General features: G+C 40.3%; 1 protein-coding gene across 4 annotated transcripts in view; it reads left to right on the top strand.

The window, feature by feature from the left end:
- The first annotated feature begins 9,726 nt into the window (after nucleotides 1–9,726).
- AP1S2 (adaptor related protein complex 1 subunit sigma 2) overlaps nucleotides 9,727–26,104 on the top strand; it is a 30,124-nt gene continuing 13,746 nt past the window's right edge. Inside the window, exons 1-5 of one of the 4 annotated variants that reach the window (XR_008666109.1) lie at nucleotides 9,728–9,920; nucleotides 12,068–12,246; nucleotides 20,623–20,731; nucleotides 21,355–21,492; nucleotides 25,862–25,956. Coding sequence is in view for 3 of the 4 variants with exons in the window: in XM_055337863.1 (XP_055193838.1) it covers nucleotides 12,068–12,246; nucleotides 20,623–20,731; nucleotides 21,355–21,492 (426 nt within the window). In the remaining variant the exon portion in view is untranslated. Of the gene's footprint in view, nucleotides 9,921–12,067; nucleotides 12,247–20,622; nucleotides 20,732–21,354; nucleotides 21,493–25,861; nucleotides 25,957–26,104 lie in introns of all 4 variants that reach the window. The other 3 variants (XM_055337863.1, XM_055337865.1, XM_055337864.1) reach the window with 3 other exon arrangements.

The raw sequence follows: 26,104 nt of genomic DNA, 5'->3' as shown, positions 1-26,104 counted from the left end.
CCCCCCAAATGGCCTTTTTGAATCCAGTGAGCTCCTTCTGTTTCTGCTTGAATTCTCAGCAATATTTGGCACATTTGACAACTTTCTCCTTCTTACCAGGATCTCTTCCTTTTCATGACTCTACACACTTTTGGATCTCCTATGCTTTTGGTCACTCCTTCTTGGTCTCTCTTGAGGCTTTCCCTTGCCTGCCCTATAAAAGTTAATATTCATGAGTTGTGCCCTGTTATTTGTGTAAGTGATTTATTACTGTGCAACAACCTAACACAAACGTAGCAGTTTAAAACAATATCCATTTATTATTTCTCAGCTTCTATGGGTCAGGAGTCCAGGCACAAGTTTGTTGGGCCCTCTACTCAGGTCTCACAAGCCTAAGGTCAAGGAGTTTAGGGATACATTCTCATCTGAAGCTTGGGATCCTCTTCCAAGCTCATTCTGGGTGTTAGCTGAATTCAGGCCCAGATATCTGATTTTGGAGGTTAAAAAATAAGTTCATTCCACCAGCAGTCTGCCTTTTTTGGGGGTTCCTTCTCTCAGAAAATCATCCCTCATTGTCATCCTTGACTTTATGCCCACTCACTTTGCCCCCACATCAAAGCAACCTACACCAATCAATCCTACCTCCTTAAACTCTCTCCAGTCTATCTCCCTCTCTTTTTTAAAAAGATTTTATTTATTTATTCATGAGAATACCCAGAGAGAGAGAGAGAGAGGCAGAGACACAGGCAGAGGGAGAAGCAGGCTCCATGCAGGGAGCCCGACATGGGACTCGATCCCGGGTCCGCAGGATCACGCCCTGGGCTGAAGGCAGCGCTAAACTGCTGAGCCACCTGGGCTGCCCTATCTCCCTCTCTTTATTCCTTGGTCAGGCTACCTTTACCTCTCATGTGAATTATCCAACAGCTTCCAAACTGATCTCTTAGCCACCAGTCTTAACCACTGCTGTGGACATTGTGGACCTGCTTGTTCAATATCCACTCCAACCTCCTTGCAGTGCTCATTCCAGAAAATAAAAACCAACATTCTTTAGCTAGGCTTCTGTTTGTGATGTAGACTGTAACAATCGAGTGTACTCATGTAACATTTGGAAGAAGGAAGTGATTTATCATGGAGAGGGGGCCTTGCCTCCACCACATTCAGCTGGCAAGCTTGGTTATGGAAGCATTTGGCTTTCAGTGGCAGTTGTAGAGGGAGTCCAGTGTCTAGTCCATAGTCATATAACTGAAAAAAAGGCAATACCCAAGCATCCATTTCACTGGCAACAGCTTCCTGATTTCTTGAACACAGCAGAGGAGGTATAGTCCTGAAGCCAGCAGCTATGGAGACAGCTTAACATTCCAGCTCACTGATCATGGCAGATACAGTAGTTCCCTGGCAGTCAAGTTCTACAGTATTATTCTGGAAGGCTTTTGTAGAAATTCAGCCTAGATTTTGCTTTTCCAGTCATTTTTAGACTACTTCTGTCAGTATTAATTAGAATGGTTCATTCTATCTGCAACTAAACTTTGACCACTATATATCCTGCAGTTAACCACATTTCATCCAGAGAGATCTTTCTGAAACTCTAAAACTCAAAACCTATAATGGCACTGCCCCTGCTTAAAATCTTCCAACATCCCTCAATATCCTTGTAAAAAGCCCAAATCTTTTAAATCTTGTTTGAAAGGTCCGCATGATTTGGTTCTCTTATCCTCCGCAGACCCATCCTTACCTAGGTACTCTCTGGCCACGATGACCTAGCATTCAGGTCTCTAAGATACTCACATATTCATCTCTTCATCCTTGCCTATGCTCTTTTCCCTTTGTGGAACACTCTTCCCCTGTCTTCTTTTGGTTAATTCCCCCCACTTTTAAAAAAATCTTGGCCAAAGGCTGTGTCCTCCAAACAATCTTCCCTGACCCCACCCCATATCACTTAAGTACTAAAACTCTGGGTTAGGCCCTGACTTACATGCTCCCACAGCACTCTGGCCTTTCCCCTTTTTTTTTTTTTTAGACTTTATTTATTTATTGAGACACACACACACACACACACACACACAAAGAGAGAGAGAGAGAGAAGCGCAGAGACACACACAGAGGGAGAAGCAGGCTCCATGCAGGGAGCCCGATGCAGGACTGGATCCCGGGATCAGGCCCTGGGCCGAAGGCAGCGCTAAACTGCTGAGCTACCCTGGCTGCCCTGGCCTTTCCCCTTTGAAATACTTACTCCACTGTATCAGGATTGCCAATTTGTAACTGTACTTCCCCTGACCTTTAAACCCCATGCACCTGGTGGGAGGTTCCATCTAAGTTGTCCTCTATTTTAACCCCAGTACTAAGTGCCTGGCCCAGACTTAGGTGTATAAATTCAATGAAGTAATCAAGAAATTGAAGCATTTTAAGCAGAGGATCTAATCATGTTTTACAAAAAACACTCAGGCAGCTATGTGCATTCAGAAGAAATTGTAATGGGACCATGTGGAAGGCTGAGATGGAAGGTCCAGTTTCTTGGTCTGACCAGTGCACTATTAGTGGAGATGGAAAGAAGGATACTTTGCATGCTATGGCAGGAAGAGGGGACACAGAAAATTGGCAATATTTGAGAAGTAATAAGACGGGCTTATTACACCTACTTTTGGCATTCCAATTCAATTTTTTCTATCTTTTTTTAAATGGAAGTATAGTCGTTCAATTCAATTTAATTAACATTTTTAAGTGTCTACTTTATGCAAGGCATTGCATTAGGTTATGTGAGACAGATATTAGTAAGATACTGTCCCAATCTTGGAGATTCCAAGGGTTTCAGTTGGCTATTGGAGACACAAAAACTTTAATAGAAGGCAGAGCGATCATAGGAGAAGGCACCAAGAGTTTCCATTTGGAGGGGCTGTATGTGTGTAGTTTTTCAGTTGATTTGTTTGTTTTTGTCTAAAGGCTAGTAGTTTATGGGTGATGGTGCGGTACAGTGGAAAAAAGATTGCCTAGAAACAGAACATAGGGATCTTAGTTCTTCACCCACCACTAACCAGGTAGTATGATCTTGAACAATTTGTTTAACTTCTCTGGGCCTTAATTTCCTTATTTGTAAAATGAGGTTTTTAAGTGAAATGACCTTCAAATGCTATTATTTCCTATGTTTGTTATGTTTTTTTTTGTTATGTTTTTTAAAAAATGCAGTATTTCGAAAAATTTTTCAACTCATTCAATTAAAATGTTCATATATTCTAAACAATATTTTTGGATAAGTGTTTTAACTGCGTCCCATAGTATTTAGAATATATGGACATAATCTGGTCACAAATAAACCATAAACTTTGGTTTCTCAATTCTAAGAGACTATGATCCACTTTGGATAATTAGGGACAATTTGCTGGAATGTGTCTTTTCCCACCCCTATTTCCTTGGCTCTTTCAGCCCTATGATTTTTTATTTTTTCAATTTTGCCTTATCTATCACCTGGTACAAAGGCTAGGCTTTGCCAGAGAATAAACAAACAAACAAACAAACCCTCAAATCAGTTTTTTTGTCCCTTTGATAAATGACTTTTAAACTCTGGGCTCAGACTATAGGAGAATGTTCTTTAAATTTCAATGGAAAGGAAACCCATGAAAGAGCATAAAAATCAAGTTTAGAATCAAGAAAAATAACTCTCTATTTGAAAATTCACCTGCTTGCCCCATCACTATGGTTCTTACTCTTTGCAACTAACGGTGTAACAACTTATGAGAATGGCCAGTAATGCCAGCAGTTGTGCTGGATGAACCCAGAAGAATCACTGGCTTCATACAAAGTTATTTCTGAGTCACCTGAAGTACAATTGGTGGTAAGTATGCTGGTGGCGGTCTATGTGTTTCTGCTCCACACAGTCATTCAGGACCCCAGGCTGATAGAGACGCAGCCATCTTAAAAGACTAAAAGACTAACTTCCAAAGTCACTTTGGGTGTCAACAGCGAGGGGACAAAAGTAGGGTTGAGGAGGGAGGGAAGATGGGAGGGGGAAGAGGCTTTCCTGTGGAAAGTTTTTCTGGGCCCTGCCAGATATCACCACATTTCATTAGCCTAATCTCAGCCCCATGGGATACCTAACTGCAGGGGTAGCTGAAGAATGGGATCTCACTGTGTGCCAAGGAAGGGAAGGCGCAGATTTCGATTGCTACAGAGTGGGTTTCTGCCATTTCCAGAGATACTGACTCTGTCTAGCTGTTCCCTCTCAATTCTCTCCTTCCTACCTCACGTCTGTAATTGTTGGCAAATATTTCAGAGGTGATTCCTACTTGGCATGAGTAGCTGGAAAATATTTTTAGAGTAGTGATATTCATCAAGTAAGCATCTGATTTTTATGGTGCAGCCTTCAAGTTTCTCTAAGTGTTCTAATTTCTAACTTAGACTAACACAGTACATTCGTTTGTAAGGGCATACAATGATCATAGGCCACCCTAGTTTGTGCATATAGGTTTAGCTTCAGATTCATATAACTGGGAATATTACTCTCCTAATGTTATCAGACTTAATAAGGTCAGCAGTAAAAAAAAAATTCAGATATCAAGTTTCCTTTAGATCATCAGTCTAGAAACTTCTATCACAATTGCTGGCTTGAGTACTTGCCAGTTAGGTATCACAGTTTTTTTTTTTTTGGGGGGGGGGTGGAGGTTTTTTTGGGCATAGAGCAGTGGTTGTCAAAGTGTGGTCCCTGAACCAGTGGCATCAGCAGCACCTGAAAACTTGTCAGAAATGCAATTCTCAAGCCTCACCTCTGACCCAGTGAATCAGAAACTCTGGGAGGGGGCCCAAAAATCTAGCATTTTTCACAAGTCCTATAGAGAATAACCTAGAACCACTAGTCTAGTTAATTTAGATTACTGCTGAAACATTTCATTCCAAGGACCAGGTCAAAAGAATATTATTTGAAATTGTTTTGTTGAAAACACATTGACTTTTTTATGTTGCTGTGAATTAAGAGTTCTGTGGAAAACTCACAGAATGAAAAGATCACCAAGAGCCCTGGGAGGTTATTAGGGTGAATAGTTTCTAAAGGTATCAGTGATGGAAATCTAAGGTTCTATGAAGCATCTTTTGGAACTGCCCAAAAGAAAATGTATTCTTATGCTCAACTGGTGACTGCTCCTCTAACCACCTAGAATCAGTCACCAAAAGACATGAAATTCTGTGTCAAGAGAAATGGTTTTAGAGCTTTAGGGTACAGTCAACATCTTACTCATCTTTGTATCCACATTATCTTTCAGAGTGGCCAGCATAGTAAACCATTTTAATAAAGATAATAAAGCAAAAAAATAAAGATAAAAAGCAGCATAATAAACATTTACGTTAAATGAATGAATGGATGGAATAGTCATCTCATGGATTCAGGTTCTAAATAATTTCCACTAACATTCTGGGGTCGCTTTGAAAGAAATCCCATTTCAATAGTTTATTCTAGTTACTATTAAAGAATACTGACTGCCTTATGTAGGTGGCCAGTCTCTTCAGCAGTTAAGAATATTAGCTATCAGATATTAAGAATGCCTCCAACCCCTCTAAGAAAGAGAAAAAAAGTTATGCAAATATAATGCGTGTTCCATTTCTTGAAATATCTATAAAAGAGCTTGGTTACTGCATGCTAACCTTTTCAGTGACTAACTTGGAGCCTCTCAGCCTCAGTGCTGTTGACATTTGGGGCTGGTTCATTCTCCGTAGGGGACTGTCCTGTGTGCTGCAGCAGCAGCACCCCCACCTGCCCTGTACCTGGGCACCAATATGACAGCCACAATGTCTCCAGACACTGCCAAGTGTCCTCTAGGGAAGGAGGGGATAAAATTGCTTAGGTTGAGAATCACTATTCTAGCCTAATACTAAAAGAAGAGTCATTTTCCTGCATTTTATTCAAAGCCCTGGAAATAGGCTTCAGGGAAAAGTGGATGCCCACATTTGTCTTTAGCTCACCTTTGAGGGCTCTGGTAGTGACAGCTCTATCTATTTGAAATGATTGGTTCACAAATCCTCATTATTTAAGGCCAGTTTTCTCCTTGGAATCAGTTTATCTTTGGAGATGCAAATTCACAAACTCTGAGCATCTTTTTTATACTTATTATGATCTTCTATGCTGATTTAGTGCTGAATTACATTACAAGGCATTTTAAAAATTTCTAAATAACATATAGATGGGGCTAAAGGAATACTGTACAAGTCCATAATATAGTGTTGACACTAACAGAAGTTTTTATCTACTTCATTACAATATTTAAAAAAACAATCTAAGTAGAACCTGCACTAAAATAAAATGTAATAATAGCCTTTAATACATCGTACCTCAAGATTCTGTCCCTGGAAAGAAAGTCACGATTGCTTTTGGAATTTACTTCCTGGTATCTAAAGAATACACTAATAATTCTACTTTTTGGTTTATGTTAGATATTATCTATTTTCTTACTGCTAGTGCATGAGGATTCACCATTATTTCAACATCCCCTCATGTCTGCTCCACCATATCTCAAAATAAATATGTTACAATTTTTACCTAAATCATCAGTGTTTCACAATGAGCTGACAGTGTACCCAGACATCCTTGTTGACATCCTCATGCTAATGTCCCCTCTGTTATTGCCCATGTGGGTATATACTTTAAACATTCCTTCTTTTTTTTCATTTAATGGCATTTTAAGAGGAAGAGGAGATAAAAACATACGGCCATCACACATTTAACAGGAAACTAAAGCTATTTTTGAAACTTTTAAAAGATTACATTAAAAGTCTCAAAATTTTATCATTAGAAGGCAAAATCCCTATTCCACCCTCACCTCTTGCATTTAGCATAAATGAAAGCTAGGTACTTTTTTTTTCCTTTTTTAAAAGAAACAAGTGATGTTAATTAGACTTATTGTGAGATCATTTCACTAATATAAATATCAAATTATGTTGTACACCTGAAGCTATAATGTTATATGTCAATTATACCTCAGTAAAAAATAAATAAAAGTTTACCAGAAATACTTCATCTGTTCCCTTCTGTATACTTGGGACACGGTTATTTTTCCTACTTAAGGATAGATCTGTTCTTCTTTCTTCTGATCTTGCTGAATTTCCTTTATCTGCCTGGGCCATTGAAACCTGGGAAACATCAGGCAACCTTGCACCATGAAAGTACATGTTCTTGTTCCATGAGAAATGATTTTGTAATAAATGTCTCCTGCACAAAAAAAAGTATAAAATCTGATTTTTAATTTTTCATAAAAAATTATTTTTGTATCATTAACAACCAAGAAATCAGGATTGCCCAGATAACAAAAGCAAAGAATGAAAAAAGATACCCTATTAACATGACAGATGAAGAAGATACTAGGTGAGAAGAAATATGTATATAAGAAAGCCTACAATTTGGAAAAAGTGGGAATCAAAGTCAAGCAGTTAATTACTAACAAAGACAGTAATAGTGCTTTTGTCTTTCACAGTGAATGCACAATTAGCACTTAATACTAAGACTGGGGAAAAACCGTCTATAATCTACTGAAAAAGACCATCTGCTTCTATAAATTTTGTTCTTATACACTTGCCAAAAAAAGAGGACATATCAACAAAATAATGGGCCCTGCATTGTTAATTGCTAGGTTGTTTGCAGTTGTGCTGTTGCTATTAGAATTTAATAAGCCATTCCTTCTTCTAAATTAATAAGCAGCCAACATTATGTAATAGCTGCTTTCAGCTGCTAATTATTTTTCCCATAATTCCTTTCCATCTCTACCCTCCACCCCCACCTTTTCTTGGCTAGGAGCACCAGAGACTGCCAATATGTCATCAGCAAGTCTCCTGTCTTCATTTTCAGAACCACAGACCAACATTAGGAGCATAACCAATGACTTTAAACTTGGGGGTGGTTAGCTAGGAACACTGAGGATTTATGTGCTTTGTATAGAGAAAGAGAAAAACAGCACTTGGATTCAGAAGGCAAGTTTTCATTGCAGTCTTCAATCCATCTTTGAACTGACTAATGGCATGTTTTACCTAGTAAGGGAGAAATGGGACATTAACATGTGACTTTGGGGCATGACTGTTCAGGAAGTGAGGGAAATTTGGGCAGGGGGCCTAAAGACCACAGAAAGTCAGCTCTGCGCTTTGTGTTGACCACTTAATAGTCCAGTATACATTATTGTACATATTTGTAGGAAATTTTCCTAGCAGTACAGTAGTGCTTAAAAGGGGAGGTATTATACGTTTTTACTTTGCCAAATAAGGGCATCAAAAAAGCTCTCAAATCCCTGTTATATACTATCATAGTTTTATAGACCTTTCACCACAAAAAAAAGAACAATCTCTAATAAAGGATTCCTTTAAATTGATTAAAGTCAGCTTCGTGAAAAACGTAGCATTTCTTTTTGACTCTGGGCCATTAAAAAATTCTGGCGACTAGGTTTGGGAACCTCTGCAAAAAGGGCACAGCTCAACAAAAGCAATTTTCCAGCTTCCTTTGTAAGAACCTAGGTGACTGGGGTAATGAATAGCATTCGACATGAGAAACCCGTGGCTGTTCAAGCAAGGTCACTTAATCCTATGGGGCTCCCCTTTCCTCATCTGTAAAAGATGAGTCGGACTAGATGATTCATCCATTCTTTTCATTCAAAAAAATATGGATATCCATTATGTGCCAGGCACAATGCTCAGCACTATCGTTCTTAACAAATCTATCATTTTATTGTCCTTATCAGTCAACTCCCACTTATTAGATGTGCTATATGCCAGGCAGTGAACTAGGTTAGGGCGCAAAAAGAATAAAATTCAAGACGTGTTAAATCGGGGCAAATGGACACGTGGGGAATGCAACACGATTAAAATTCAAGATGTGCTAAACAGAGGCTAATGAACATGTGGGTGAAAGAGGGATTCGTTCTTACAGGGTTTGAGGGTGACGCTTCATAGATGTAACATTTGAGAGGAAGTGCATGCCGGGCAATGCAAGTCTTCGGCAAGGCTAACTGGAACCCAGGCGGCTTTGGGGGTGGGGGGTGGGGGTGGGGGACGCGACTCCGTGTGAAGGAAGTGGGATCTCAAAGACGAGATGCTGTCGGGGCTTTTCGGCAGAGAACGGACAGTAATTCATCAGTTCCACAGCACTGAGGACAGGCGAGGCAAGCCAGGGAAGAGACACTTGCACAGCTTGGGGCAAAAGGTGTCTAGGGCTGGAGCAGTGCGATGGGCAGGACGAGCTGGATTCCAGGCAGTTTGGAGGCAGAGTAATTGCAAGAGGCGCTCGGAACGCGTGCACGAGCTCCACCTCGGAGCAGGCTTGTTTTCCCCAGGGGTGCAGCACTCCCTTTTTCCCGTCACCATCATCACGGCAGCCACGCCTCCCTGCCCCACCCTCTTTGGGCGCGGAGAGTTATCCGGGCTCGAACTTGGCTCTTCGCGATCCTGACCTTCCCTGCCCCGCACAGCGGGGTCGGCAAAGGGCACCGCAGAACCCCGTCCTCCCGCCACCGAGAGCCCCAGCAGCCACCCGCCGGAGCTCCGAAGGCACGCACAGGCCTGCGCAGGCGCGCCGGCCTTGGCAGCAGCCGCTTCCGGGTCACGTGGCCCGACTTCCGGCCCAGACCACCCCTCTCGGTAGGGACGCGGCCAATCGGCTTTCTCGGACGGTGCGAGCGCCCGCGCCGCCTCCGGTGCCGTTGGCGACGGCCTAGCGGGTTCCCGCGCGTCGTCCAGCCCGCCCCTCCGCTCGCCGCAGCCCCGGCTCCTCCCTCGTCCGGCCCACGGGGCGGGGTCTGTCGGCTCGCCCTCCCCTCGCCGCCTAAGCCTTTCCTCCGCCGGCTGGGTCCCCTCCCCACAGCAACACGGCTTCTCTTCCAGCGCTCGGCGACAGGGGCTTCCCCTCAGCCGCCGCCGGCACCGCCGCCGCCGCCGCCGCCGCCGCCGCCGGCCGAGCTCCGCCGCGCCCGCGGCCCGCGGCCGCCGTAAGTCCCGGGGGGCAAGCGGGGGCGTCGAGGACAGGGAGCCGGGAGGGAGGGTCGGGCGCGCCCTCCGCCGCCCCGCGGGCGCCCCGACGACCCCACCCGGTGCCTGGCCGCCCGGCCCGCCAGTGGCTCGCGGCGCCCGGCAACTCACTTCTCTCGGTGTCCGCGCCCCTCTCCACTCCGCGCCGCGCCGGGGGATGCGGGGGGCCCCGCGGCACCTGTGGTTCGGGAATCACCTCAAGTTTTGCGGGGCATTTTCGGGAGGGGCCCGCGGCCGGGGCGGGGGCGGCGGAGGACCCTTGGCGCCCCCTGCGCGGCGGCCAATGCCATTGTCTGCCCCGCTCCTAGCCCGTCACCTCACCCGGGCTCGGTCAGTGATGGGAGTGCGGCCCCGTGGGGCGGTGGGGAGGCGTCGGACGCGGCCGGACCGAGGAACGCTGGCCCTGAGCCGGCTCCGCGGCGGAGCCTATTGTTTTTAGTAGCCAATCTCGAGGAATTGAGGTGCCCTGTGATTTGTGGCAAAAATCAAAGCTTTACTTTTTAACCAGAGGGAAGGAATACTTGTGCTTCGCAACCGGGGATCGTCCCGTGTTAGCACATAATTTATTTTAGAGTGTGTTATTCATTCGTCTGTAAAGTGGTGGGGAGGGGATACAGACCGCCTGGAGCTCGTGCTCTTTTCGAAAGCAAACCGCCACCCGTCCGGGTCGTCAGGGTCCTGATACAGGGGTCTGTTATTCTTAAAGTTCTGGTAACGGGTTTGCAGTAAACGTCCAGGTGATGCTTTACTTGCTGTCCCCCTTCGAACGCCGCTGTCCTAACACGACTTGTATGGGAGGCACTTTGATATCAAGAACATCGTTTATTTTGTGCCGGTGCAGGTTTTAAGTGAGGTGTAATACCACTGTTTTAACTTTAATGAAGTTAAATTGCCACATCATAAATTTCTAAATATCTTGTTGACGCCCGTTTGGATTAGTACAAAAAGCGACAATAATTTCTTAGCGAAATTTACAGCCGGTTTTATTCTAAATTGGCTGTGCTAATTCCCCCACCCCATATTCAAATTTAAGATGGTATGATGCATATTAAGAATCGGGTTGGGATCTTACTTGTAGTAACCCTGTTAAAGGAACTTATAGCAGTTACAAGAAAAAAAAGTGTCTGAATTGTACCTTTAAATGAACTTTTGTTAGAAACAATGCATACCTGTTTGCATTTGGGAAGACCAGTTGGATTACAAGCTTCCCTTTAAAATTAAACATGTAAAACTAATTGACGTATTTGAGGTTCCAAATACATATATACAAAATAGTGTAAGTGAAATATACTAGAATTCAACATCCACTCCATGTGCAGATGCATTTTTAAAAAATTGTTTTAAATGAAGTATTTTGCATAATGTCTCTACATGTGTGTGACTCAATTTTGGCATTTTAAAGGTTTATATTTTTTCATATTGTTACATTAACCCACTTCTTTATTGTGTGCCTATTTATATTGGAATTTTTTAAGTGAAGATGAGAAGAGGAACTTAAAAATCAGGCTCTAATTAAGAAAAATGTGCATCTTTGGGGTTTTTTTGTTTAAAATTTTAGATCTTTTGTTTTCCCTAAAATATGTAAGCATAAACTAAAGAGAGCATTCTGAGTGATAGCTGTCTGAAAACAAGTAATTCAGCCTGGAACTGGAACAGCCTTGGTGAAAAATAGTAGATCTGCTGTTTGTTTCAAATGTATCTAAACCAGTTGATATCATACAGAGAGTGTGAAATGTATAGCACAGGTAGACAGTTTTCTTAAATTGCAGGTGTTATCTTTTTCCTCAAAATTTTCACTCAGCTCTTTACCTGGGTTTTTTTGGGGTTTTTGTTGTTGTTTTGTTTTGTTTTTCTGCTACAAGCTGCTTACCACACTTAGGTGGAACAGGGTGGGGTGGGGTGGGGTGGGGTGGGGAAATTTGCATCTGGTGGGAAGATCTTTATACAAGAATTTTCCTGCTATTTTAACTGGCATAGCAATACTGATGGCTGCTAATCATTGGTCAGTTACAGGTCGTGGCCCCAAAGCTTCTCTGTGAAATGTGTCATCTTAATCTTTACGGAGTCAAAGTGTTGCATGTAATCTTGGTTCTATTTATCTTAACAGATGCAGTTTATGTTGCTTTTTAGTCGTCAGGGAAAGCTTCGACTGCAAAAATGGTATGTCCCACTATCAGACAAAGAGAAGAAAAAGATTACAAGAGAACTTGTTCAAACCGTTTTAGCACGGAAACCTAAAATGTGCAGCTTTCTTGAGTGGCGTGATCTGAAGATTGTTTACAAAAGGTATAATTTTTATTTATCAGATAGGTAAAATAGTAGGATCAAATGTTCAGTCATGTATAATGTGGTAATGGCAGACTTTTTTTGAGAGATGACATTTATAAATAATAAAGATTTACATGAAAAAGGTTTAAGTTAAAGCTTTATGTCTTTAAAATAACTGCTGTTTTGATTGATTACCCAGTCAAAAAATAAAATCAGAAGTCGATTTAAAACTAATTATGTGATTAAAGGCATAAATGATTATTCCTTTTTAATAATCTTTTTAGAAAAATTAAATGAATTTATTTCTTTACAGGTGAAAATTGGGTTGTATTTTAAATGCTGTAATTCTCTGAATTTAGACAAGCCTTTTCCCTCTACCCCCTTCTTGAAAATCTATACAGTAATGACTAATAGCTGACGTGCCTTTTTTCTGACTTTTAGAATCTTACTTATGAACACCTTGGATACATAGACCATTTTAGTCATATAGAGGTTTTGAACCTTTGTGTATACACAAGATTTCTTTGTTAGCATTTATTCAAAGAACACTTGTTGCTGTCATGGAGGTATTATTAGATCTGATAGATAATTTTGCAAAGAATAGATTTTTAAATTTTTGATGTTGCAAAATGACTCACATTGGCTTTGAACACTAAGCTTTTTAAAAAATGTACATCTTTATTATATGCAAGTCTTTTAATACTCTAAAATATATTTCTCAAGATTAGGCTAATCAGGTTAAAAGAAATATAATTACTTTGTTTCTTCTCCATATTCCCTGTCTTACACATAATTTACTGTGTGTAAGATGAGTGTTTCTGCATATAAAAATTGTCTTCTGTAGGGGAAGTGCAGGGAACAAACAGTATGGGCTGCAAGGACGGTTGAAGAGAAGTCTGGGTTTTCTCTCTTTCCTTTATTCCACTCTAGGTGTGGACAGGTGTTTTGTGAGGGAGGTGGCAGAGGAGGTAATGGGGATTATAGGACATTAAGAATGTTCTCAATACCATTAACTCCTCTTTCCAGTAGAATAAATTTAGTCATCTTTGGGTGATTTGGGTTTAGTACTTGTTGAGAAAACTCAGCATTTTAGAGCTGAGAGAGGTCTTGGAATAATCTAGTCAGATGATTGTTTTTATAAAGCTTTTTGTCCCAAGGTTAGAACCTTAAATGAAACAAGTGGAAGTGGAGGTGCTTTCATGAAAACAGGACTGGGATCTCATACCTCTGCTCCCTTGGCCTGCATCCTCTGCATAGGAGATGTTTCATGAGCTTTAAAACCGCCACTGTTGATTAAACTTCAATTTTGTAAAAGGAAGAATTTGGGAGAAGTGACTTGCCCAAGGTCATATTCTAGTTAGTGACTGATAAGAGGGCTAGAAACAGATATTAAGTGGAGAGGGGAAGGTTTTAAACGGGGATGAAAACAGAGCAGATACACATTTCTGAAAGGATCTTTGTAATTGGAGAATGGGGTGGAGCGGGGAGGGGGTGGTGGAGCGCTGAGGCCCACCGCCTGGAGAGATCCCTTAGGAGACCCTGGCGTTATAGTGAAGCCCTGAAGGAAGACTGCTGTGGGCTCAGCAGGCGGAATGAGCTGTTACTACAAGGTAAGTTTTACAATACTTGGTCGCTGCTAGAAACAGGGAAGGCAGTGATTCCACATTTCTGGTTGAGCTGATTGTAAATGTGAGGTAGTAGACACGGTGACTGAGATGCCTAGTTTGCTCGGGGTGGATGTGGAAGTCAGGGCAGAAATCAGGCATAAAGTGGTAGATCACCAACATTCAAGGGGCAGGGAGACGGGGAGAGGGTAAGTTATAGGGTCAGTAATGTCAGGGAAGGGGAGAGAGTTTTGAAAATTAAGTCACCAGTGCCAAATGTTGCAAAAACAAAGTGAAGAAAGAATCTATTAGGTTTTACAGTGAGAGTTCATAAAATGCCATTTGTCGGAACATTTTCAGTGAAATAGTAGAAACAACTCTCGAAGAAATGGGGCGAGGTGTGAAGAGGTGGAGACTTTTAAACAGCAAATGTAGATTATTTTGGGAGCTTTGTCAGATGTGAAGAGGTGGTAACCACCCATAGACGAGGGACAGGGTTTTTAAAAAGGTGTGAGAGACTTAAGCTTATTTCTAGATAGGGGAAGGAGTCCCCCGTGTGGAGGAGGAAAATACCAGCAAGGGAATCAATCCCAGAAATCGAGATTCCTGCAGCTGAAGGCAGTGGCCTGTTATGCTGAAGGAAAGCAAGCTCTCCGGTGTTCCCGCATACAGCATTCAGCCCACCCATGTTGGGCCAAGCTTTTTTCTTTTTAAAGGCTAAAGGGTAATCTAACCCATTCTGATACTTGTATCAAGTGCCTGTAAATAAAAGGTGCCCTTAAAAAAAAAAAACTTTATTGAGATAAAATTCACATGCAGAATTTTTATTTTAAGGCGGAAGTTAGAATTTTTAATCTGTTTTTCTATGCATCTGCCCCATTTCATACTGAAAACCTCATATATTCTTTGTTGATATAAACAGGTGATTTTTTTTTCTCCTAGTCCAGCTGGAAGAGAAGACCTTTTAAGCAAAAGAATTCTCACTTAGCTTCTGAGAGAAATTCTGAACCAGCCCTGTTGCTGTTCCTATCACCAAGTGATCTCTTTAGGTCTTCCTTCTTCCATTTGTCTCAGCCACATTCTTCTTGCTGAACATTTCTCATAACATTCCCCCTTTTGGGAAGAGGGTTGGGGGAGGTGTGGATAAGAAGAATATAGCTGGGGATCCCTGGGTGGCGCAGCGGTTTGGCGCCTGCCTTTGGCCCAGGGCGCGATCCTGGAGACCCGGGATCGAATCCCACGTCGGGCTCCCGGTGCATGGAGCCTGCTTCTCCCTCTGCCTGTGTCTCTGCCTCTCTCTCTCTCTCTCTCTCTCTCTCTCTCTCTGACTATCATAAATAAATAAAAATTAAAAAAAATTAAGTAAAAAAAGAATATAGCTGAAAAAATAGATTGAAAATCTGAGGACTTGGGTTCTGTTTGATTTGCACCCTTAGCTAGTTTTGTGACTTTGAACAAGTCATTTTGTGTGTGTCTTCTTAAAGACCTAACACTGGGAGTACCTGGATGGCTCGGTGGTTGAGCATCTGCCTTCGGCTCAGGTCATGATCTCGGGGTCCTGGAATTGAGTCCTGCGTTGGGCTCCCCCAGGGAGCCTGCTTCTCCCTCTGCCTAGGTCTCTGCCTCTCTCTCTCTCTGTGTCTCATGAATAAATAAATAAAACCTTAAAAAAAAAGGAAAGAAAAAGACCTAACACTGTATGCTTTTTTTGATTCCTATTTTATGCAGCATGTTATGGAAGAGGCACTAGATTAAAGTTTTTCAGTGAATTTAAAAATACATATATCTCCAAATTACTAGTTTGAGAATTTGCCACAGTACTGTATTTTCTTTACTAACAAAAGAATTTTTAATAACATACCAGTGGGTATTGAGAATAGTTTAGTTACATTCACGCACAGTCAGCTGACACATAGCTGGCTGCGGAGAAGTCATGTGTTTTGAATATAAGAATAGGCACTTTCAGATGTTCTGAGTGCCAGTAATTAGAGTAAGCCTTAATCCACTCTGCTAAAAATAACCAAACATACCTTTCTTCTTACTAGTCTATTATTACTTTTACTTCAGATTTAAACTTACAAATATATACTAAGAGAACAAAATAAGCCAAAATTGAATATTTAAAAAGCATTTGGTTCTAAAAATAGGGGTACACTTCAGTTCTCTTGATAGTCTTTTACTAAATCAGCATAACAATTTTTCTCTTCCTCTTCAAAACTCTTAAAATATTGCTTATTCAGTTTTAATTTTTGCCAGGTGCAGGATTACTTTATTTAATACAGTTCCTGGCTGTAGTTTTTAATATGAAACTTGGGTTTTGGAGTCAAATTACCGTTACTCAATTAAGCCTGGGTCTCCTATAAATGCAAGTTAATAACAGTATCTTTCTGGAAGAGTTGTTGTGAGGATTAAAATGGTAAAGCCTCGGCTAACATTTAGTGTCTCAGAGTGAGGGCTCTATGAATGTTATTTGTTAACTATTCTGTTTCTTCCAAGCTTTCTATAAACAGGTGCCTTATAATCCTGATAACTGGATGTTCACCTATAACAATATTTGTTTAATTGATAACTCTTTTTCCTTTCTGAGTGAAAGCAAACATTTAGGTAGTTTTGCAGGATTTTTTTTTGGCATCACAGGATTTTTTTTTTATTTTTATTTATTTGAGAGAGAGGGAACAAGTAGGAGCAGCAGGAGAAGGTGAAGCAGGCACTTTGCTGAGCAGGGAGCCTGATGGGCTCAATCAATCCCAGGATCTTGAGATCATGACCTGAGCCGAAGGCAGATGACTGAGCTACCCAGGCACCCCTATATTGCAGGATTTTAAAAATAATGGTTGATGCTTGGACACATTACTCCTGGTGATAATTAAATTAATAGTTCTAAATGATTCACACAATTAAGCACCATTGAATAAGTACTGTTTATTTGTAACTCAGGAGGCCGTACTGTGGATAAGGAGCAAGGATGGTGCAAGCATTAGATTAACAGTAGCATTGTAGAAATGCTGACATTCAGAGTAAAAGAAAGTTTGCCCTACACTGTTAATAAATTCCTTCTTTAATTTTATTTTTTTAAAAAAGATTTTATTTATTCATGAGAGACACAGCGAGAGAGAGAGAGAGAGAGAGAGAGAGAGAGAGAGAGAGAGAGGCAGAGACATAGGCAGAGGGAGAAGCAGGCTTCACGCAGGGAGCCCAATGTGGGACTCGATCCCGGGACTCCAGAATCATGCCCTGAGCCGAAGACAGACGCTTAACTGCTGAGCCACCCAGGAGTTCCCTAAATTCCTTCTTTAAAAAACATTTTTTTTAAATTTATTTGAGAGCACAGAGTGAGAGAGCATGAGCAGGAGGAGGGGCGGGGGAGAGGGTGAAGCAGGCTTCTTACTAAGCAGGGAGCCCAGATGTGGGGCTCTGGGGCTCTATCCCAGCATCCCTGGATCATGTCCTGAGCAGATGCTTAACTGACTGAGTCACCCAGGCGCCCCTTAATACATTCCTTCTAATGAGATTATTTAAATAGCACTCTGTTTGTGTCAGCTAGTCAGGTCTGTTTTTTTTATCTTATCTACCATTTTTATTTAATATCAGTTCCTTTAATCTTTAGTTTTCTTGATTTGGGGACTTGTAACATGTTATTTGTATCAGTTTCCTCAAATTCAGAACTATTTGGTGAACATGGGTTAGGGAGGATGGAGGGTTGGAATATTCCATTGCTTTTTTTTTTTTTTTTTAAGAGAGAGATTGTTGAATTTGCGTGAGCAGGGTGAGAGTGGTGGGTGATAGGGAGAGTGATAGAGAGAATCCCAAGCAGGTTCCATGCTCAGTGTAGAGCCCAGTGTAGGGCTTGATCTCTGAACCCTGGAGATTGTGACCTGAGCCAAAGTGGTTCACTTAGCTGACTGAGCAACCTAGGTGTCCCTCATTGCCTTTTAAACAGATACACAAAACAGGGTAAGAAGGAGAGGAAGCACTCTAAAGTTGGAGGTGGGGGATCCCTGGATGGCTCAGCGGTTTAGTGCCTGCCTTCGGCCCAGGGCGTGGTCATGGAGTCCTGGGATCGAGTCCCACATCAGGCTCCCTGAATGGAGCCTGCTTCTCTCTCTGCCTGTGTCTCTGCCTCTCTCTTTCTGTGTCTCTCATGAATAAATAAATAAAATCTTTTTAAAAAATAGGGCAGCCCAGGTGGCTCAGCGGTTTAGCGCCACCTTCAGCCTGGGGTGTGATCCTGGAGACCAGGATCGAGTCCCACGTCGGGCTTCCTGCGTGGAGCCTGCTTCTCCCTCTGCCTGTGTCTCTGCCTCTCTCTCTCTCTCTCTCTCTCTCTCTCTCTCTGTCTCTCGTGAATAAATAAAATCTTTAAATCTTTTTAAAAAATAAAGTTGGAGGTGGTGCCCTCTTATGTCCTTCATGCTAATAAATGAACACATTTGAAAGCTTCCTCTCTAAGCCTACAAGAGACCTACCATTTTGAATAACTTAATGTATAAGTCAGGTAGAATGGACATGGCAATAAAGTCTAGCTGTGTATGATGAGGGAGTTCCTAAGGTGGAGTGGGAAAAGGTCTGAAGATCAGATTTCTTGTCCTAGACCAACCACTTGGCAGATCCTATACTCTTGGGCCTCGTTTTTTTTTTTTCTTTGTTTTGTTTTTGCCTTCCTCTGTAATCAAGGATTATGGTGCTTACTGTTGGAAAGATCAAATAATTGGTCTTTATTTTTTTTTAAGATTTTATTTATTCATGAGAGTCACAGAGAGAGGCAGAGACAGGCAGAGGGAGAAGCAGGCTTCATGCAGGGAGCCTGATGCAGGACTCTATCCCGGGTCTCCAGGATCACGCCCTGGGCCTAAGGCAGGTGCTAAACCACTGAGCCACCCGGGGATCCCCAATTGGTCTTTATTTGATCAATGTGATGATAGTGGGTTTTTTTTTAAGATTTTATTTATTCATGAGAGACAGAGAGGCAGAGACCTAGGCAGAGAGAGAAGCAGGATCCCTGCGGGGAGCCCAGTGCAGGACTCGATCCCAGGACCCCGGGAACGCAACCTGAGCCAAAGGGAGACGCTCAACCACTGGGCCACCCAGGTGCCCCATAGCATTGATATTAATAGAGCATTCTGTAAATATTAGACATTCTCATACTGAAGAGTAGGAATTCATTGAATTCCAAAACTGAGATTGTGTGTGTATTATTTTCTGTTAATGCTATGAACAGTAATTGCTCATTGTGTTTTCGAAAAATCACTTAAATGCTTGCCAGTGAAAATTACTGTCAAAACAGACTTGTTTAGAATGTTCTGGTTTTTTGGTAGCGTTGGTTTGTTTTTCTCAACAGCCTTTATAACACACTTAAACCATTTGAAAATGCTCTTTTAATCCTCAAAAGACTTGATCATTGTTTGCTATGCCTCAAGGTTATATGTTACGTTTTGGCTTCCTTGGGTCAAGTATAATGTAGTCCCATGTGCTAGAATCCTAATTTGGAAAGAGAATATGAGTTTTCCAATTTTATTATTCAAGGGTAAATAACCTAAACTTTCATTTAACAGATAGACCTTGGAAAATTTGACGACAGGTCACAGTTTCCCCTGTTCTCTTTCTCTAACTTCTGTAATAACTTAAAACTGTTCTTATCTTGGAGTTTATTCCACAGTCCTAGAAACCTCGTTTTTAAAAACAGTTCTATGCCATGGGAAGTCAAGATAGTAGTTACCCTTGGGGGTGGCAGGTTGTGACCTGGAGGGGCTAGGAGAGGGGATTCAGGAGTTCCATAATCTGTTTCTTAGGGTGCTGGTACTTGGGTGGGTTTACTTTGAAAACCAAGGGGTGGCTCAGCGGTTTAGCGCCACCGTCAGCCCAGGGCGGGATCCTGGAGACCTGGGATCGAGTCCCACGTTGGGCTCCCTGCATGGAGCCTGCTTCTCCCTCTGCCGGTGTCTCTGCCTTTTTCTCTCTCCCGTGTCTTTCATGAATAAATAAATAAAATCTTTAAGAAAAGAAAAAAACCAAGAGTATATGACCTGTGTCCTCTGTTTGTATATTACACTTCAACAAAATGTTTCAGGCATTGCCTTCATGTTGATAATATCTTCAGTGAGTCCTTTGGTCGGAAAGTTTATCTTCTTCCCTGTTTACTTGTAGTTTGAATTAGTCACACGGTGCATTTTGTTTTAATTAAGTAAGTGTATTATATTTCATACAATATAGGACAATTATATTTCTTTCATTATATTTAATAATCGGGTCCAGCTATGTTTTAGAATATTCAGAGAAGGGAGCCTGAAAGAAGAGCAAAATGAGTTACTCTTTCTAGAAGATTTCTGTATGGTATGATTGAATGATCCTTTTTTTGTTTTTGTTTTTGGGTTTGTTTTTTGTGGGTTTTTTTTTTTTTTTTTTTTTTGCTTTGTACTTTTGAAACACTACATGCATTCATTCCTTTTTTTTTCCTTTTTTAAAGGTTTTATTTATTTATTTATGAGGGACACACAGAGAGAGGCAGAGACACAGGTAGAGGGAGAAGCAGGCTCCCTGCGGGGAGCCTGATGTGGGACTCCATCCCAGGGCCCTGGGACCATGACCCAAGCCAAAGGCAGACGCTCAACCACTGAGCCACCCAGGCGTCCCAACATTCATTCCTTTTGTAATCCAGGAGGGAAAGAATCTATACTGTTGTAAAAGGGGAAATAAACTGTATAAGCATGGGATCCTTCACAATAGGGTATGAAAACATATTTAGAAAACATGATTATAGGGTAAAATTTTTTCCACATTTGCTTTGTTACAGATATGCTAGTCTGTATTTTTGCTGTGCTATCGAGGATCAGGACAATGAGCTAATTACCCTGGAAATAATTCATCGTTATGTGGAATTACTTGACAAGTATTTTGGCAGCGTGAGTAGTATTTTGTTTTAGGAAATTGAATGCCATGGTCTTTTTTTTTTTAATCTTTTCTGTAACAAGTTTATTATTTGATCATCTTGGGGATTCTGACTGTTTAAAAATAACTGCAGGAGAGGGAAGGGCTGACTGTCTTTTGCTAGCGTGCTCAGTCAGCTGCCAGAATGAATGCTTGATCCCATGGCCCTACTCATTTAATGATGGTTGTGAGAATGAGATTTAAAATAGTGAAACAGGAAGGAGTTCAGCTGCAAAGATTAATATTCTGGAAGTGCTTTGTATGGAATTTAGATTTGGTAAGCAGTTATAATCACATTATCTAAGAAATGTGTATTTAAAAAGATCAGTGTTTATCAATAGAGAATTATTAAGTTGCTCATGTTGGGAGCTTCCAGAATCAGGTCTTACTTTACTTAGCTTGTAGGTATTGTGTTTCCAAGTACTTGAGATTTGACAATTAAGCTGACTAAATCAGTGATGCTTAGTTATTAGCAAGATGGCTATTTTTAGAAAGAATTAAGATCGATTCACTCTGATCAGATTTTATGCACTACCCAATGGTGGGTAAGTATCTTTTGCTTTCTTCAGTTTTTGACATTGTTTTTCTTGCTTTTTAGGTATGTGAACTTGATATCATCTTTAATTTTGAGAAGGCTTATTTTATTTTGGATGAATTTCTTTTGGGAGGGGAAGTTCAGGAAACATCCAAGAAAAATGTCCTTAAAGCAATTGAGCAGGCTGATCTACTGCAGGAGGTAAGCTAATTGGAGTTCTCTTTAGTAGACCTAAGCATGTTTTGGTATTGCTAGGGAAGTCTCAGTTATGTTCTCTCATTCTTAAAGTTTCAGAAATTACTCTGAAGCATGCTTGGCATGTAGTGTCCATGTGCAGTATATTGATTGGGGTATATGTTAGTCACATCAACTTAGTTAATCTGTGGATGGATTGTTTGCTTTAGAGATGGTCTGTCATATTGATGGCCCAGTTTTTGGACCCCAAAACACTAGGGTCTAAACCTTTAGAAGACAGACTAAGAAGGAAAAGATTCATCTAACAGTAATTTGAGAACTCTCCATCCGTTGTTCCGAATTACTGAAGGTAATGCCTTTTTGCATTAGTGTGGATGGATAATCAGTTGACTGTGAGACTATGGCATTTTCATCCCAGATTGGTTCATATTTTCACCTCATGTCCATTAAGCACAAATGTAGCCAAGCAAATGATAAGTGTTATAATTACACTTTTTGTAGAAATCTCTAATTTTGTGTTAGAAAAACTAAAAAGTATTTGGCCTTTTTCTTTGCTCTTTTTAAAGATTTTATTTAACTGTTTATCTCAGAGAGAGAGAGAGACAGAGACAGAGAGAGAACGTGCACACACAAGTGAGGGAGGGAGAGGCAGAGGCAGAGGCAGAGGCAGAGGCAGAGGCAGAGCGAGAATCTCTCAAGCAGACTCCATACTGAATGGGAGCCCAATTTGGGACCCAGTCTCATGACCCTGAGATTGTGACCTGAGCCAAAACCAAGATTTGGATGCTTAACCAACTGTGCCACCCAGGCACCTCTCTTTGCTCTTTTAAAATAGCAAATCATGTTCTGTCAAGTGATTGCATCCTTATTTTCTCTTGATATCCTGAGAACCGTTGATAAACCCCCTTCCCTTTCCAATTTCCACAGTTGTCCTGGATTACTTGTATATTTGTTGTTTCTGGACCTTCAATTTCTGAAGTTTTTCAAAATACTTAAGGATACCTTAATTCAGATACGAAGTTGAATTATGGTTTAGCAATAATTGTGGTTTTAATCAGATAAAAACTCTATAATACAAGGAGAAGGAGCTAGTCAATATAAAAATGTAGTGTGTTTTCATTAATTACCTTTTTTGTTATTAAAGGAGGCTTTAAATCCAATTTTTTTTTTTTTTTTTTTTTTTAGCATTTCTGCTGTAACAGAAATGTGAACTAAGAGAAGAGTAAACCTCTCTTAACTGTGTGCCTCTATGGGAGGGAGGGTAGGCCTTGGTAATGGCTCTTCATTAGTCACTGAGTCAGTTGTGAGGATTACTCCAAGTTGGGATGATATCATCCAGAACATACATATATTAAATAGGAGACAATACATTGTACATGTATTATCTTGAACTACCAAAACAGTACTTAAGATATCTGCAAAAGTGGAATCTTATAAAAAAAAAAAAAGTGGAATGTTGTTGGCAGCCCTGATACTACCCACTGTCCGTAGTGAAATAGCTTAGGCCTTTTTTCATGTGTGTACGGTTTGCCACAGTTCTTTATCATTATTATTATTGACTGCAAATATATCATAAGGGAGATTTTTTTCAATGTCTGATATTGTGACCACAAGCTCATATTCTGCTATTGTAAAATTGGTTTTAAAGTTAGGACCTCCTTATTTTGCTGTTTACTAATCAGACTTTTCTAAAAATAGGGTCAAGCCAGAACAGGAGCTGGGAATTTTTCATATTTATCTCTTCTCGTTCACTTTTATATTTCGTTATTATGGAACGGTATTCTGCTCTCTCAGATCCTGGTATTTCCTCCAAGTTCTTCATCATTTCCTGATTAATTACATCTGCCTTAAAACATCTCTGAAATTCTTGAAGTTCACCTTTTAATTTTAATATATATTTTTTTTTCTGGAGAGTAGTGTTTACGGCACTTATCTCTCCTGTGTCTGGATTGTTTTTTAAACTCTACTGAACAATTACTATAGAATTTATAATATGAGAAATATACTAAGTTTACTCTTATAGTTTTTATTGAGGATAAAGAAGTCTGTATTTGTGAGTGTGTGTGTGTATCTCCCCTATTGAAGTATCTTAATAGTAATATCTCCCTTTTTGAAGTAGTGTTTTGGTATCTTTAGGAGAAAGGAGTGGAGAGGCATGGGATGTCTGTGGTCCATGTTAAGATTTTTCTTCCCTGTCTCACCGTAGTTTAAAAAAAAAAAAAAGTTGACTACCATTAATTACGGTTTCATATCTTTAGAAGAGAGATTTGGCCCTATTTCTCATCTATGACTACCTTAATATTTTGTACATAAACCAAAATGATAGTACACTAAGACATTTTCTATTCAATCGTCTGAGTGTACCATTTTTTTAGATTTAGCCATTCAGGTCTCTAGGAGGCAGAACATGGCTGGTCCGCTCTAAGTTTAGAGTGAGTTAGAACATTGCAGGTTAAGGCCTTCCTGAAGCCAAGCTAAAGTCTTTTTGGGGCAGTAAGGCTTCAGATGATTCCGTTCAGGTTAACCTGTTACTCATTCAGGTTATTTGCCAACGTACTGTCACAAATCCAGGGACGACAAAATGCTTGTTTCCTAAAATAGATTTATTTATATGTTGCTATATGGTACATGTTTACATCTTCGGGTGAGTAAGTATTATGTTCATAAAGTAGGCGGTGGAATAAGATGAGAAAAAGCATTCCACCAACTGCTAAATTTCTTTAAAATTTCCCTTTTACCCAATTTATATAAACGTCTTGTGATTTGTTTAGATAGTCCTTCATATTGTAGGCAAACAGGGCAGACAGTTGATAAAGTAGGTTTTCTATTAGCATATTATATATAGTCAGTAATGAGAACATGTCTGGACACCATGACAGCAAAAAAGAACTGTGACAATAGCTGATGCTTACTGAGCACTTAGATGGGAAGCATCCTGTGCTAAACATCAGGATGCCCTGAGAAGGATCATGAGCACCTTTTTAACAAATGCAGAAGTAGAGGCTCAGTGAGGTTACAGTGACTGGTCCTAGCATTCCAAACCCAGATCTGCTAGACTTGGGAGCTGAGTGGAATATTGACCACTAAGCCCTGTCCATGTCTACCCACCTGCCTACCCTATTTGTATATTGTCTTGGCATGTGTATTTTAAACCTTCTGTTTTCAGTACCAACTTCTGTGTTTTTCAGTAATAAAGAGATTCATCATTCTGGAGGTTTTTCTATATGGAACAGAGTAGATTTCCTAAGACAGATGCCATTTTATAGAGTTTTCATTGTCCAAATTATCAATTGTTGGTATTTTTAAATTGGATGTATAGATAGAAATAATATATTTTAAAAATCATTTCTTAATGAATTTCTCAAAACTCTTGGATTTATAGTAGCTTTTTGGGTCTTATAATTTTAGTCTGTGTCATGAATATGATTTTTGCTTCCAATTTTGTAAATGTAGCTGTAAAGACACTTACCTAAATGCAGCCTTAAACTTGTAGAAGTCCTAACTAATTTATTTTAATCTACTTTTCTTTGTATTGTGATTTTTCTATTTGGTTTCAGGTCTTTTACTTGATTATTTCTAAACACCAACGATGCTTCTGAATTTTTAATGAAAATATCTGTTGGCTTAATGATACATGGTAATCGCAAAATGATTTAGATTTTAGCCCTTTAAAGTTTGTGAAATATACATTTCTATCCTTAAGAATATTTATTTTCTTCAGAAAATTTTCTTTAAAATTTCCTTTTTACTCAATTTGTATAAATGTCATGTAGTTTGTTGAAGTAGTCCTTCATCTTATAGGCAAACAGGGCACAGTCAGTGGATAGATTTTCTATTAGCATAGTATAGTCACTAATGAGAACATAAGTATGTATTCAAATTATAATTGCTAAAATATCAGACATTGTGTTTAAATAACCAAGATTTCCTTTTTATTTTACTTAGTTACTTGGTAAACAGTGGTTCAGTTTTGACATTTCTAGAGTGAACTTTGTATTCTTTTCAATATTTGGTTCTGTGAATACATAATTAAATTTGGGGGTAAAGCCCAGAAATATCAGTCCATTATCCAATTTTTAATGTTTACTGGAATTTAACACAGGTTTTCTTAACATGCCACTGGTACTTAACGTGATTCTTAAATTACTAAAGTGCAACATGCTGAGATTACTAAATTGACATTCTTTGCAATACTTGGAACATTTCCCCACCACCAATTAAGTGCCTATTTTAAGCTAGTTTTTTGAGGGGGAGTACATGGGGGAGTGGTACAGTTGGTTTATAAACATAGATCTAATGACCAAGGAAATACAGAGTGCATTTTCTTTGTAAAGTCAGGCACTTACCAGTTTTTCTCTGCTCCTTAATTTTATAGAGCCAGAATGAAGAATGGGGAGGTTTGTCTGAGGATATCTTATGATAAAGAGCAGTCTAAGGCTTTAGTCCTTTTGACCCCCAACTTATTTATTGGTAACTACCAAATTTACCGTTTTTGTGGCATGGATAAAATGGGGTGTTATGCAAAGACTGTTGCACGTGAGATGATTTCAAGTCCTTGCCTGATCCATGAAGATCAAATAGGTAAAAAACCGGGCGTTGGGCTTTAACCTCAGCGGTA

The sequence above is a fragment of the Nyctereutes procyonoides genome, unplaced genomic scaffold, assembly GCF_905146905.1.
Source record: "Nyctereutes procyonoides isolate TBG_1078 unplaced genomic scaffold, NYPRO_anot_genome, whole genome shotgun sequence".
Taxonomy (NCBI): Eukaryota; Metazoa; Chordata; class Mammalia; order Carnivora; family Canidae; genus Nyctereutes; species Nyctereutes procyonoides.
This window is presented reverse-complemented; position numbering and strand designations above follow the sequence as displayed.